This window comes from Corvus moneduloides, chromosome 7 (assembly GCF_009650955.1).
Source record: "Corvus moneduloides isolate bCorMon1 chromosome 7, bCorMon1.pri, whole genome shotgun sequence".
NCBI lineage: Eukaryota > Metazoa > Chordata > Aves > Passeriformes > Corvidae > Corvus > Corvus moneduloides.
This window is the reverse complement of record NC_045482.1, coordinates 14,982,497-14,996,785: the sequence shown is the minus strand read 5'-3', so window position 1 is coordinate 14,996,785 and position 14,289 is coordinate 14,982,497. Positions and strand designations below refer to the sequence as shown.

At 40.7% G+C, this 14,289-nt stretch overlaps 1 protein-coding gene across 2 annotated transcripts in view; it reads left to right on the top strand.

Annotated features, from left to right (window-relative positions):
- ITPRID2 (ITPR interacting domain containing 2) overlaps positions 1–14,289 on the top strand; it is a 39,919-nt gene that overhangs the window by 16,311 nt on the left and 9,319 nt on the right. For both annotated transcript variants that reach the window (XM_032114150.1, XM_032114151.1), the window contains 4 exons: positions 5,862–5,950; positions 9,010–10,236; positions 12,894–12,974; positions 13,344–13,471. In XM_032114150.1, the coding sequence (XP_031970041.1) occupies positions 5,862–5,950; positions 9,010–10,236; positions 12,894–12,974; positions 13,344–13,471 (1,525 nt within the window). The remainder of the gene's footprint in view (positions 1–5,861; positions 5,951–9,009; positions 10,237–12,893; positions 12,975–13,343; positions 13,472–14,289) is intronic.

The window sequence follows — 14,289 nt, the reverse complement described above, 5'->3', positions numbered from 1 at the left end:
GGCAACCAAATTACAGGCAAGACAACAGCCCTATAACCTCGCTGGCTGTTTGCACTTTTGTATAATTGATGATAGCTCAGATGGCCTGAAATGTTAATTCAGATTGTGTGGGATTTTTTTTTCCTTAGTAGATCCTGTAATTTAAGATACCCATTTAAACTGAAATTATGTTGTTTTAAACCCAAATTGCATGATACATGCAGCTTTTCTCTATGCACTACTGCTCTGTCTGCAGACTGCCTGCACAGAAAACTAGTGTCTCTACACCCACGTGGAAATCATAGTCCCTCACATGGAAAACACTGTGCACTGGCTGTTGTGGTTCACTTAGTTTGTGCTTTCATCTCAAGTTCTTAGCTGTCTGTTTTATGGCTTGGGAGGGGTAAAAAGCTGACTTTCCATTTCATTTTGTGATTGTTACTTTGCCCAGTATTGGCAAGTGAAGTCCGTTCTCTAGCTGATGCATTTAATTAAAGGAGAACTAAAGCTTGTTGCGCTTAGTGAGCTGCTTAGATGCAACGCAATTTCTTAGTGACTCACTGCTAGCATCTCTACATGCTAAAGAGAGGCAGAAAAACCTGTCTTAAGAAACAGAGATCATCTTATTTGCATTTTCACAGATGAATTTACAATCTTGTGAACTGTCAGCTGAATTGCATTAACATGGTTGAGAGTGCCCTGGACTAAGTGTTGGAGAGTAATGCCTGGTTATTGGTGATAGCCTGTGTTACTTGTTCATCAGTGTTTTTGCATAACACAGCCTAGTGCTCACTAAGCTTCCTCTGCTACAAACATAGGCCACTAAGGATTGCCAGAAACTGAACCTCTAGCTGTTCCTAGTACTTCTTCTTTACCTGATTTTGAAGTTCATTACCACCTGCTTTACATGATAACATGAAAAGAGGTGCAGCCTTTACAGGACAGGTCTCCTGTTTGCCTGGCCTCGACAGCTGCAGGAAGAGCTTTTCAGAGGAAAACAACTTAAGGAACCAGCAGCTGCAGTCAGGGAGGAGAAAAATAAAAATAAAAATAAAAACTACTGCTCCCAGTAGTTATTTTACCCTCTTCTTCCACCATGCAATGAAGAGAAGTCAGATGGTCCTGTGTGTACCTGCTGAAAGGTACCAACAGTTCTAGCAATGGGTCGTGTTTCCCAGGCACTATGTCCCACCTGTTTCTGAATGCACTTGGCACAGATTAATGGTGACACTTTATTATCAGGCAGGCATTGCCTAGAGTTTTCTATGACTTATCTAACAAGGGTATAAATGCTTGCACATTTGCTAAAAGTTAGTCTTAACCCAGCATTTTATTTCACCTGGAAGATGTAAAAAACTTAGGACTTTGTTCTGTGTGGATCTCAGTAAAGTTGTCAAGAGGGAGAATATTTGATGGAGAATTTATCCAAAACATAACAAAACTGTAGCCAATTTTTTTTTTGCAAGTTGTCCAACATGAGACAACATAGAGGCCTGTTTTCTCAGAGAGTGGATGTTCACCAAGTGTAAAGGCATCCAGAGTTAATGGTCCCTTATTAAAAATTCTGGCCATTGTGTCTGAATGTGAAATACCGCTCTCACTGCAATCTCATGGGGTGGAATCAGCATGAAATTCAACCACAGGTCTTCTGTTGCAATGTGATTTCAGTCAATGATCCTTACACAAACCCATATTTTTCAGTGGCTTTGTCTCTACTGTGCATAAGCACCCATAAACAAAAAATTTGTTCCAGATGAATGCTTCCCCTGAAGGAATATTTCTGTACTTTTTCTTTTCATGTGGTGGTATTTCTTTGTCAATTAGCAGGGTTGGTACAGACTGTTATAAACCTTGCAGTGTCATTTTACATCTACACAGGGAGTTGTGGATGCTTTCTCTGACATTTACAACAGTTTGTAAGGTATGTTAAGAGGGCCTTTAATAAGAAGTGAAGTATTCAAATAAAAAAGATTCTCTTTCCTACTGAAATATTATGGTTGACTGTTATGGTTGAACATAACAAGCATAGAGTCTGCTGTTGCTTAGACTCACAATTAAAGCATGTTTCTTATTTCAGTTTTTTTAGGAACACAAGAATGAAAAGCTTCAGCTAGTTTGTAAACATACAGCGCTGCTAAATTTCCACTATAAAAAAAAGCTTATTGCAAAGTTATCTGGTAGAAAGGTTTGTTAGTTCCAAACCAAAATTCTTACTGACCTATCATACAGCAGCACCTTCCATTCCAAAAAATGCCCCAAAAGCAAGACAAATACAGGTACAAGGCCTAGAGGACAAAGTATTCTCAATACATTTTAACTCGTGAATGTCTGGTTGTTGACATCAATGGCTCTGTGAAATTTTGAGTAGCCACAGACCTGTTTCTTTTGAGGCATCCTACGTTGATAGTCAAAAGCAGTTATTGGGTTTGAAAATTTAGTTCTTGAAAGGGAAGAAAGCACATCATCAGCACTTCCTGTCCTTAATATATTATTGTATTTATAGCTCTCTGCGGGTGCAGCTCCACAGGAGATTGGATATGGGGGAGTGAGAAGAAAACATCTGGAACAGATTTAGTATTTATGGGAGTCTGTGCTTATCTGTCCAGATGCTAGGAAATCCCCAGGGACTCAGAGAGTTTTTGCAGCAGGGCTCCCTACTGGGCTGGTTTTGTTAGTGCTGGGGTGCAGGCTGTGATCAGTATGCAAAAAAGGGACACCTGATACTTAACCCCATAATGAAATACTTGATAGTTAAGTTGGGAATGTTATTTTATTAGTTACCTCATAAAATACAAAGTGCAGTAGAGCTTTTCCAATAGTGCAGGTACAAGAAACAAATGTTAAAGCTTCATGGATGGTTTCCACATATTCCTTGTCCTCTTCTGTGTGAGCAGTTGAGTGATGCAGAAGAGGTGAGACTGACAGTCCACTGGTAGCTGATTATTATGTTATAGTAGATGAACTAATCATTTCCCTGATAGGGATGCTCTGATGAATCTGCTCTCACATTTTGCAAACCACAGACTTGTTTCTTCATCATGTGTTCTTTGTTTAGAACTTTTTCAGTTTATTTAGTTTATTTATGAATACACACATTTTTTGACATGTATCCAGTGCCTAAATATACTTTGATTTTTTTTTTTTTTTATATAGCTTAAAAAACCATCCAAGAGGCATTTTAATCTGTACTCTGTTAAACTGGGATGGGAGTTTGATTGTTCCAGCTGGTTTTGTTTGTTGTGGCTGGTTCCTTCTCCCACACTTTCCTTATTATACTGCCCCTGGCCTCCTCCCAGTAGTTCAGATTTCCTCTGTGTGGTGTTGACAGTACTTTTGGGTGGCAGAGTTGGTGTTGTGCAGTGGTACTTTTTTGCAGAAGGTACAATTGCCTTGCTGGGGTTACACAGGGCAAAGGATGATCTTTAATCAAGAGCCAAATATAGCTCTGTAGCTTTTTAAAAAATGTTTTCATATTTTCCCCTTGTTAGCTGGAATCTGAGAGATATCCAGGTGCTATAGAGCAGGCTGTATAGCTGGGTCAGTAGTTGTCAAGGAGGGAGGATACCATTACGTAGCAGTATATCCCAGCGTACTAGTTGGTGTTTCCAGTCTTTACAGAACCAAACCTTGTCATTTCACTGCTGATTCAGTAGATATTCCAGTTCTTTATAAGTTTTTACTGCATTTACATCATAGTGGTGTTGTGGAGAACCCTAAGAACTTGCAAAAGACAAGGTTAAGGTGTGGGAGCAGATGACTACTCAGAAAACATGTCTTTTCTGGTTTGCTTTAAAATGTTAAAAAAATCCTGGCAGCTCTGTTGCACAGAAAGCAAGGGATGACTGTATTAAGGGGATGTATCCTGAGGTGGAACCAAGGCAGTTTGAATCTGTTCATATTGTGCCAGTCACTTGCCATGGATAAATGAGGCCAGTGTGAATGACTGCTCTGGGCTGATCCCTTGACTGGCAGTATCTGTCCTGTAAGGCTGTCAAAGCATGTGCCTAAATAACCAATGCTATAGAAAACTACCTAAAAGACTGATTTTAATTTCAGTACTGTGTCTCTGAGAAGACCAAGAATTGATTTGAGAAAACATATAGGTGTCATTTTCCTTTCTATAGCTGAAAAGGAAGTACTGACTGAGAAGGCAATAGAAGGGCAGGTCAATATTCTATTGAGCAGTAGTGATCTTCATGTGCATGAAAACAGATGCCAGCATGTGCTCTGGTGAATTGCTTTATCTGAGCTAATGGGGATCTCTTGCCTAACAGAGGTTAAGGCTTTCCCCAGTAGTGGTTTTTTCTCTTAAATTAAAATTCACCAGATAGGAAAAGAGGGGAGTCTAAAATGTCTGGCAACAAAACTAGGTAACTGTTCACCTTGAAGAGTAACAGCTTCCCCCCCAGCCTCAGCTGTGGTGACAAGCTGTTCAGCTGTATTAATTGAATTGGGTAGTTAATAAGATCCAGTTCTCAGGGAAGTAATTTCCATTGTCTTTACTGGGAGTTGGGTGGGGATGTCTGTCTTGAGGTAGAAAAGTTGTTTGTCATCGCAGGATATTGTGGCTACCATGATAACAGCACAGCAGCACAATTTGAAAGGCACTCTCTAAAAGCTGTGTGACATCACTGATACAGAAGCTTAGTGGGCAGTTTGCCTCTGCTGGTGTTCACAGACTCTGCAGGCTCTTACTTATTTCTGTGTTAGTAAAATGTTTCTCAAAATAAGTACTAAAGAAATTAGTTCTGAATATCCAACTGTTTCAAAACAGTTTTCATAATGCATGCCAACGCATTGAGATGTGAACTGCGATTAATTATATGATGACATTTAAGTGGGGCAAAATTCTGCATTGAGCCTTCGAGAAGACAGCAGCAAGCTCTTGCCTAAGGCTCGAGAGGAGGAGGTGACAGGGGCCTGGGGGCTACAGGCCACTGTAGTTGCTTCCCATCTCCAAGCTTTTATACTTCTACTGAGGCCTAAAGGTGAGATAAGGTTGTTGCCTACCTCAGGCTGAGTAAAATGTTTCTGGTGCCGTAAGGTAAACCTTGCACTTGGTGGGTGCTTCCTGTGTCCAGTCAGGAACAGTATACATGCAATAGTGTATTGCAGAGCTTGCTGAGATCTCCCTGCAAAGCTGCTTAGCAAATGCAGTGCTTGCACCAGAGGAAATCACTCCTGGGAAGCACTTAGGGTTTTAGAGCCTCTTTAGGCTATTTTCATGCTTACCTAATGCAAGTAGAAAGGAACAAGCAGGAGGATCTTATCTTTCTTGTGTAAATGGGCACTGGGAATGTGCTTTGGCAGATTGCCCATTGATGCTTAAAGGATGTTCTGCATTTGTCCACTAAACCAGCAGTGGACCCTCTCAGCCACTGGCAGAGTCCTCCACATGGCCCTCTGCCCACGTGATGCTGTTCCTTTGGGTGTATGGGGTGGTGTAGGCTGGTAGGAGACCAGTAATCTTCAGTATCTCCGTGATCAGGAGAGGTGTCAAATCTGTACTTTTCAACACAAAACAACTCTTCCCCTAGCCTGCATGTGAATTAACCAGTGAGGTAGTTTTGTGAAAGGAAAACTCCAATGGTGGCAATATCTGCAGAGGTTTTTTTCCACAGCACAGGAAGGAAAAATGTAAAAGATGGTTTCTCTTCCACTGTTGCTTGAAGTTTCACAAATAGGTCTTTGTGTGAGAGAGACTTTGCTTGAAAAAAAACAAGTTGTTTCTCTGTTTTGTTCTAAGTGGAGCTTGAAAAGCAATTGTATTACCCGCTTAATGTTATTTTGATGTAAAAGGAAAGCATGTGTTGAATGTGATTGGTCTTGAAAGGCTGTGATTTGCAAAGTAATTATGATTGGGTTTTGGTTGTTTTAAACAGATCAGCTTTTACGGACAGCAAGTCAGCACTCTGACAGCAGTGGCTTTGCTGAGGACTCTACAGATTCTTCTCCATTCAATCAGCTTCAGGTAAGGCTCTCATCCTGTGGTTCAAATACTCCTGATTAGCATGAAACAGTAGGGGACAATAGGAGGGATGTTGATGTTTGTCTGCTACTGTGACTGTCAGTCTAGATCCTATAAAATTATAATTTTCAGAGCTGGACTTGCTGAGTCCTTTACAGACTTTGTTCAAATTTGAAAGCCTTTCTGGTAGGTTAATCTGGGTATACTTGGGACTGGAATAAGCTCTAAGTTCAATACGTCCTGTTTGTTCTTTCTGGTGTATCTTTTCTCGTGGTCTGGTAGTTGATTCCTCTCAGTAGTGGGTAGAGATTAAGGTCTTGGAAGATTATAACTATTCTGCTGATAATTTCTTTTTTTTTTTTTTTTTTGGTCATTTTTCCTTTCCCACTCTCTTTTGCTTCTCTCCCCCACGCCCTACATATTTTTCTTTTATTTTTTTTAAATTCACAACAGACAGAAAATAAAAACAATTTCACACTACCTTTGCTGTGAAGATAGACTAATTTTAGTTGATCCTGAGTTTCCATGCTCTTTCTTGTTCCAGTTTCTTTGATCTTGGTTCCAGAAATTGCTGTGATGCTGACCAGAGACCTCATGTCTTAAGGAAAGCTTCTGCTCCAGCATGGTGTTTAGGTGTCTGCTCAATACACATGCTTGCACAGCATTGTATCTGATATTTTGGAGAGCTGTTTTCCTGGTTCTCCTAAAACATTCACACAGTAATAGTCATGATTTGATTGCCCTGTCAGTCGGACAGAGAAAAGCCTTGAGTGGGATCCTGTCCTCAAGGCCAGCTATTTCTGGGACCTAGACCACAGCCCAAAGGAATAGATGGGATTCTGGGCACCTCCAGCAATTTCATTTCTATAGTTTGTATCTGCTGAACTGTTTCTTGTGCTACCATATGTTTCTCCCTTGTGGCACACCAAGCATTTTAAAAGCTGTTGGGCAATTACTAAGAAGAGATTTTTCACCCTCTCCATCCATCAATGTTGCTTTTTCATTTTGGTACTGGTATTCTGGACTTTCCTATTTAGTAGTTTTTCAACTGAGTTGAAATAAAATAAAAGCCAAGACAGGGTTAGTCTTTGTCTCCCTTAAACATCAGCTTAATGCTTTCCAAGAGCAAGAAAGTGAATAAAGGGAAAAATGATCCTGAGTCCCTGCAAAGAGCATAAGCATCTGACATACTTGTTCAGCTCTCTACTAAACTGCAAATGCACTGAAGTTGACAGGCATGTTAGAAGGAGAGTTGGTCACTCCTGGTCTTTGTGTTGGTTGCAACCTGATTAAGAGCCCATTAAAAGCATGTTGCAGCTAAGTGCCCCTTCACTGGAATATTGATGGAGTTTATCTGTGTTGGCTGTAAAGGCAGGAGTTTTTTCTGTTAGGCTGTTTTGAAAAGGTAGATTAAGACTGCACGAGGTTTGTGCCACGGAGTTGCTAGGCTCTTCTCTGCCACCTTCACTGCTTTATTCAGACCAAGTGCTGAACTCAATTCAGAAAACACGGGTGAATGATGCAGCTAGGGGAAATGAGAACTTGGCAGCTAGTGAAGAGAACCTGTGAAAAGATGAAGGGGATACAGAGGAGTATATATTGTTTCTTAAAAGTATGGGAATTTAGTGCCATCTACTGTTAAATTATTGACTCCAGCACCCATAGCCTTCCTCTGAAACTCAGGAGAGAACTCAAAATTTTAACCATATTGCCTTTCGTCTCTGACTTCCAAAATTAAGATTTCTGAGGGAGATTTTGACATTGAGATGGGATATTCTGCAGGGGAGCTTCATGTTTCTAAAGAAGCCAGAGTTCTCCATCCAAGTTCTTATGCCTTACTCATAATTGAACAATGTGATGGAGCATTAGGACACAGATAGACACACATGTAGCCCACATGATTTTCACCTAGGCATTATAATCTTTTGTTCTTTTAATACCTTTAACTTGAAAAATATCTGAACCTGCAGAGTCTTCCATAATAGTTTGTGGCTGTGCCAGTGAGTGCAGTGTTAAGTATTTGTGAAGATGACCTTCATGGCTGAAATCTTCTAGATGGTTGGAGAAGGAGCTATTGCCTGACAAACGTCATAAGTAATCTCTTTAGAAGGAACTAATAATTAATATCCTAATGGCAGCGAGAGCTGCAGAAATTAGAGATGGGAAAACTTTTAGTTCATGCATCAACTACGGTAAACTTCCAAGAGTGTAGTTTATACAACATACTCTTAGGAAAATGTCTTGTCCACTTGTAAATGCAGCAGTTAGGCCAGCTTCAAGAATATGCTTTGCAATGCATAGATCTCTTCTTTTTTCCTTTCTCTTAGGTGCTTTTCCTGTCATTTGTTACCTATTAAATTAACTCCCTCATATCTGTGCTCTGGTTTAAACTCTGATTTAGAATGAAAAGGGGGAAAAAGTATCAGGAGAAAGGAAGGATGGGCTAATAGCACTAGATGTGGTCTTCGGCTGAAATTAACATCCTAATGTGAGATTCTCAGCCTTCAACAATTCTTTAACTAAAAACAGACTGAGTTTATGGGCAGACTGGCTTTCCCATTCTTAGTGTTGTCCTGGAACACAGTTTAACTACAGTCTTCAGTTCTCCTCACTTCTCTGTATACACTCCCTAATGCTACCCTTCATTTCAGTGCTGTGAACCTTTATAAATGGGAGATGCTTTGTACCACGACCCAGCTATCCATTTGTCATCACTACCTAAAATACTAGCATTTTACTCTATTTGCTCTTGCTCTTCTGCCACTTCTGTTCTTCTTACAATATAGAATTTTTTGTCAAATAAGAGGAATATGTGAAGAGCTTTCTCTATAGAAAAATAAAGATCTCCTTTTGGTGCCATATTTAATTGTACTTCTAATGTATCTGATACCATGGTTTCTTTGCTCTCCATCACTGTTTTTCTTGCACACTAAGTGCATTATTCCTTCTGCTCGCCACCCCAATACCCAATGAATGTGTTCTTGTACTCTTAGCCTGACTCCAGAGAAGGCAGTAGTTGAGTCTTCAGTACATTCACTCCTTTGCTGTCTCATCTTTCCTAGGTTCAGGAGTCTTTGCAGGGCATGGGAAGCAGTGCTGACAGCTGTGACAGTGAAACAACTGTGACATCACACAGTGAGGAACAGAAGACACCGATAGCCAAGGAACTGCCCTGTTTTGATAAGTTTGAGGAGGAGGAGGAGGAAGATGATGATGAGGAGGAGGATTATGATGATGATGGAGAGGATATTATCTCTCAGGTAGAGAGACGAAAGGTAGGGGCATCTTCTGATAGAAGAAGGAGTGAAGATAGAAAAATTAGTGACTATAAAACTGAACAGAATCAAGGACAAGAAAGCAAGTCATCTCATATATCAGAGACAGTCCAAGGAGAGGTCAGCTCTAAAGAGGAAGATGTTTCCAGTGAGCAAAAAGAATCAGACCTGCTGGAGGAAGGCAGTGTCTTTGAGTTTCCTCAGTACCACACGCATCATATCCTCAAGTCGATGCAGTCTCTGGAAGATGGTGGCTCCTCCCCATCATCTGTGGACAGAGTTCACGTTGCCTTGCAGAGAGCTGAGATGAGGATCATCAGCTCACCTGACTCCAAAGCCAGGTGCACTCTGCTTAAGTCGAAAGATCTTCTGAGGAAGCAGAGACTCTGGTTTGCTGAATCGGGCTATCCTCTAAGGCGGTCTCAGTCTCTCCCAACTGCATTGCTGAGTCCAGTGAAAGTGGTGTCCTCTGTGAATGTTCAGTTAACTCCAGGAAAAGAGACTCTCTGCAGTCCTCCTTCCTTCACCTACAAGTACACACAAGTGGAGGAGGATGAGAAAGCAGCGTCTGAGAATGACAGAAGGGAGGATGAGGCAGCCTCCAGCCATCCTGTGTGCAAATCCACACTGTTTATTGTGCCTTCGTCCTCCAAGAAAGAGGTGCCCCAGGCTGGGCCCAGCAGGCTGTCTGAGGAGCTCAGTCCCACCAGGCTACAGAGCTGCCCCCTGCACACACCAGCAGCCATGTCCCAGTCCACGTGCTCCCTCCATTCCCTCCCCAGTGAGTGGCAGGACAGGCCGCTGTGTGAGCACATGAGGACGCTCAGCACCCACAGTGTCCCAAGCATCTCCGGCGCTTCCTTCAGTACCATGCTTCCCCCCTTCAGCTGTCCCTTCTTTCCAAGGCATGGCATTCCTCATCGTCCTCTTGCCACGAACCCACCCTCCACTGTGGAGATGCAGCTACGCAGGGTCCTACATGACATCAGAAACTCTCTGCAGAACCTCTCACAGGTAAGAAGAAGCCAAATTTTGCCCCTGGGCAAAGAGGCTCCATATTTTATCCTTAACAAACCAAGGTGATAACCTGAATATTCCTTTGTGTAGTTTAACAGATCAGGAAAAAAAGACTTTTTGTGCAAGTCTGATTTGCTACAGTTTAGGAGCTTCCATTTAAAGAGGCAAATTTAAAGTGTTTAAAGGTGGGATTTTTAGGTTAGGAAAACATTTTTCACCCAGAGTGTGGTTGGCCACTGGAACAGGCTCCTCAGGGAAGTGGTCACAGCCCCAAGCCTGACAGAGTTCAAGAAGCATTTGGAAAATGCTCTCAGGCACATGGTATGACTCTTGGCGTGGTCCTGTGCAGGCCCAGGAGATGGACTTTGATGACCCTTGTGGGTCCCTTCCTAGTCAAGATATTCTGTGATTCTGTGATCATCTTTTCAGTGCTCCACTATTTTTGCATTTAATATTTTCTTGTTGCAGTTGACCCAGACTGATTTTTTTTCAATATTTTTTATTTTTTAGCTTTAATGGATATTCTTGGATGGGAGGGAGGAACACTGTACTCTTTGTCAGCTGTTATTTTAAGATAAGAATCATTCACTTTAGATTCAAAAATTCATATTTACAGAATCACAGAATGGTCTAGTCAGTCCTTTGATTTTTCTTCTCTTTGACATACTTCTCATCCAGCTGATAAAAATGTATTTTTTTCCTTACAAGTCACAAAACTTCAATAATGATGTCAGTGATTGATCTCTGTGTGTTTCTGTGCTGTTTCATGCCAATCTTTTTCACTTACAACTCTGGAGCTAGTCAACATGTTCTTGATACCATCAGTCTTTTATTACGAATTGATTTTGTCAGAGCATGTGAAATTTTGTCCATCTCATTACTTAGAGAAGAAATGCTTGAGAACACAAGCACATAAATTTTACCAATTTCTGCCGCACCTTCTGCTCCTCCTCTCCTGATTGCCAGCTGTCTCTCCTCTGCCATCCTGGTTCTGCTGTTTTCTTAGGTAGTGATCCAACTTAGGATCCTGCAAGCTCCTGCAGGAGGCTGCGTGGGCAAAGCAGTTACAGACTCTGCTCATTCATGTATGAATACATGAGTACTATTCAGTTATAGACATAAAATTTCTGTGTGTTTAACCCAAGAGCAAACATGCCCCTGGCTGCACCACAGTGCAGGTGGTAGGCTGTAGTGGGCTTTTTCAGGCCCCTGTTATTTTGTTAACTTTGCCACTTGTCCAAAGTTAGAGGTGAGTCCAGGCTTCCTTTGGTTATATCAGCTCGCCTGGCTCCTCAGAGCAAGATTTGGTACTGTGACCAGCTCTGCAGCAGAGGGCTGTGGTCACCTGTGTTGTAAGTCAACCATTGCTCAAGGTGGTACTCATGGTGTGCCTGGGAGAAAGTGTTTGCAGAACTTAACCTTCTTTGGAGAATTCTCTCATGTGTACCAATTGCAGCCTTGATCTGTCTAAGTTTACAGTGTGTTCAGTACTTCTACCGCACATACTATGCTAACTAAACGTGCTGAAAAAGAAACTTCTGTATTACATCCAGAACTCAGGCTGGTCCAGTAAAAAAAAAAAAAGGGGGCATTGGAGGGGATAATAAGATTTAGCCCACTTGTTCTTCTTCCAGCATATTTTGTCTGAACTAGTTTCATTTTGGGGCCTGGTCATTGTCATGGCAGAGGTTGGTATGAAAATGTATTCCCTGCTTTTTCCTACAGTAGAGATCGAGTTTGGCACATAGCATACTCAATGACTAAAGAAAAAGTTGAGCTATTAAATATATGATTCTGATTTTAAGAAGGATTTAAGAAGGAGTAGGTAAGTTGCTGATAAAACAGGAAACAGAGAAAGCTGGCAGAGGAAAAATAAACACATCCTCTTGCTATGATCATGTTTGAGCAAAACTTTTCTATATGAATGAATATGCTTCAAATTTTCCACGGCGTATCAATAGTTTTTTGAATTCTTTCAAAATTATATTGGACAAGCTGTGGTTTTTGCGTTTGAGAAGGTAAACACTCTTGCTGTTTCCACTGTTCTTTGCTGTGCTGTGTCTGTACATGTAACAAACCCCTGGATTTTATCTGTTTGCTCCGTATGTTGTTGCAACATGCAAATAGATATTCTTCAACAATCTTGTTTTCATGAGAGTTCATTAGCAAGCTGGTGTCTTTGGATGTAGGCAATGTAGTGAGATTAAAAACCAAAATGAACAAAAATTCCCCAAACTAAGAACTAAAGAAAATTCCATGACAAATTTGACTATAATCATGATTTCAAAATGGAACACAGTTTAATTTGCTCAGTTCTGGTTTTGGAGTTGTTCTTTTTATCCTTAGTGGAGACAATTAAGACTACTAAGTTGACAATTTAGACCACTTAGTTTTTATTTCTACTCACTCTGTCAGACAGGATTAATGTGGCTTTTCACGGGCAGCACACTTGCATTGCTGAGCTTTGGCGCGCGTGTGTCAGTAAAGAAATGGTGCTGCCATTTTGTGAGGTTGTCTTTTTGTAACACAGTATTTCCATGGATTGCAGAAATCTCAATGCCAGAAAGGTTGTGTTTTAACAGTGGCTGCTTTTGGAGTGTCTGCATTAGAGAGGATGACTTTCCCATTTCAAATTGTTTGTTTCTTCCCCTTAGTACCCAGTGATGAGGGGTCAGGATCTTTCTGCTGCCACTGGTTACACTACTCAGAGATCATCCATTCTACCTCTCTATGAAGTAAGTGACCCTGTTTATGCAGTGGTACTGAGTCAAAATAAAACACAAAAGAACCTCCTAAATGTGTCACAGATTGTGCTAACTTTGGGCAGTTCCTTGTCTTTGCTCTCAAGAGAGAGCTGCCTGCAAATAACGTTAAAAAGGAATTAATCTAAATACATAGAAACCCTTTCATGTGTTTGCTTGTATGATACAGCTGAAAATGCTGTTTTCTTGAGTCACTGTGAATGCACAAAATGCAGCTTCCATCATATGCTGAAGTTGCTGAGGTGCTATTAACTCAAAGGGCACATCTGGGCAAATGTGGTTACAGGATCCAAACTTCCTTTGTTTCCCATGTAATTCATTATTATGTTTTTATTTCCCCAGAATACTTTCCAGGAGCTACAAGTGGTGAGGAGAAATCTAAATTTATTCAGAACCCAAATGATGGATTTGGAATTGACTATGTTACGTCAACAGACCACAGTTTATCAGCACATGACAGAGGAGGAAAGGTAAAATGATGGGGTTTTTTTTAAAAAAAAAAAGATAAAATACTCTGGCATATGAGAAAATGCATTTCTGCCCTTGAAATCAGCAAGAAGTCTAGTAGTTTGAATTTGAACAGGGTTGGAGCTGAGTTTTTGCCAAGATCTTATTTACTCTTTTCTTTATACATCTTCATTCTAGAGTTTTTTATTCTTTGTTGCTTCCAATCCCTATTTCTCACTAATTAATTTTTTTTTCTGCATCCTTTCTCTGAAGTGATTCTGCAGCTGCAGTTTTTAAGGGCTTTTATCATAGGATACTTGAACAGAGGATATTGCAGGGGAAAAAGTTGTAAAGATTTTCATTTTAGATCACTCCCATCTTTGTAGATGCAAATAAAGAATGAACACAGTAGCATTCAGATGCTTTTCCAACTTTTCAGTGGCTACTCAGCAGGCTTCAGATGGCATTCATATTCTGGCTCTGTGTGTTTGTGCTCACCAGGAGTTGCAGTAGCAGCAGATCTGGAACATTTTTTAAAACTGAATATATATTTAGTTCAGTTGAATCAGCTCTTGGCCTATCACTTTAAAAGTAAAAATGTTTGAAATCAATTGGCTGCCTTAGACTGTGTTCCTGGCCAAAATGTAGCTGTGCGTGCTGGGGATTCTATAACCACACAGGAGAGGTAACATGTGATTACTGCATTACTCCATGGTGCTTGTTTTTATCAGTTTGAAATTGCATTTGATTAGATATATGTAGAAATACTGATTTCTTCTGCATTTAAAGCTAAAATTTTTGGAGAATATTCTGTGATACACTATGTTGTTTTGTTTTTTCT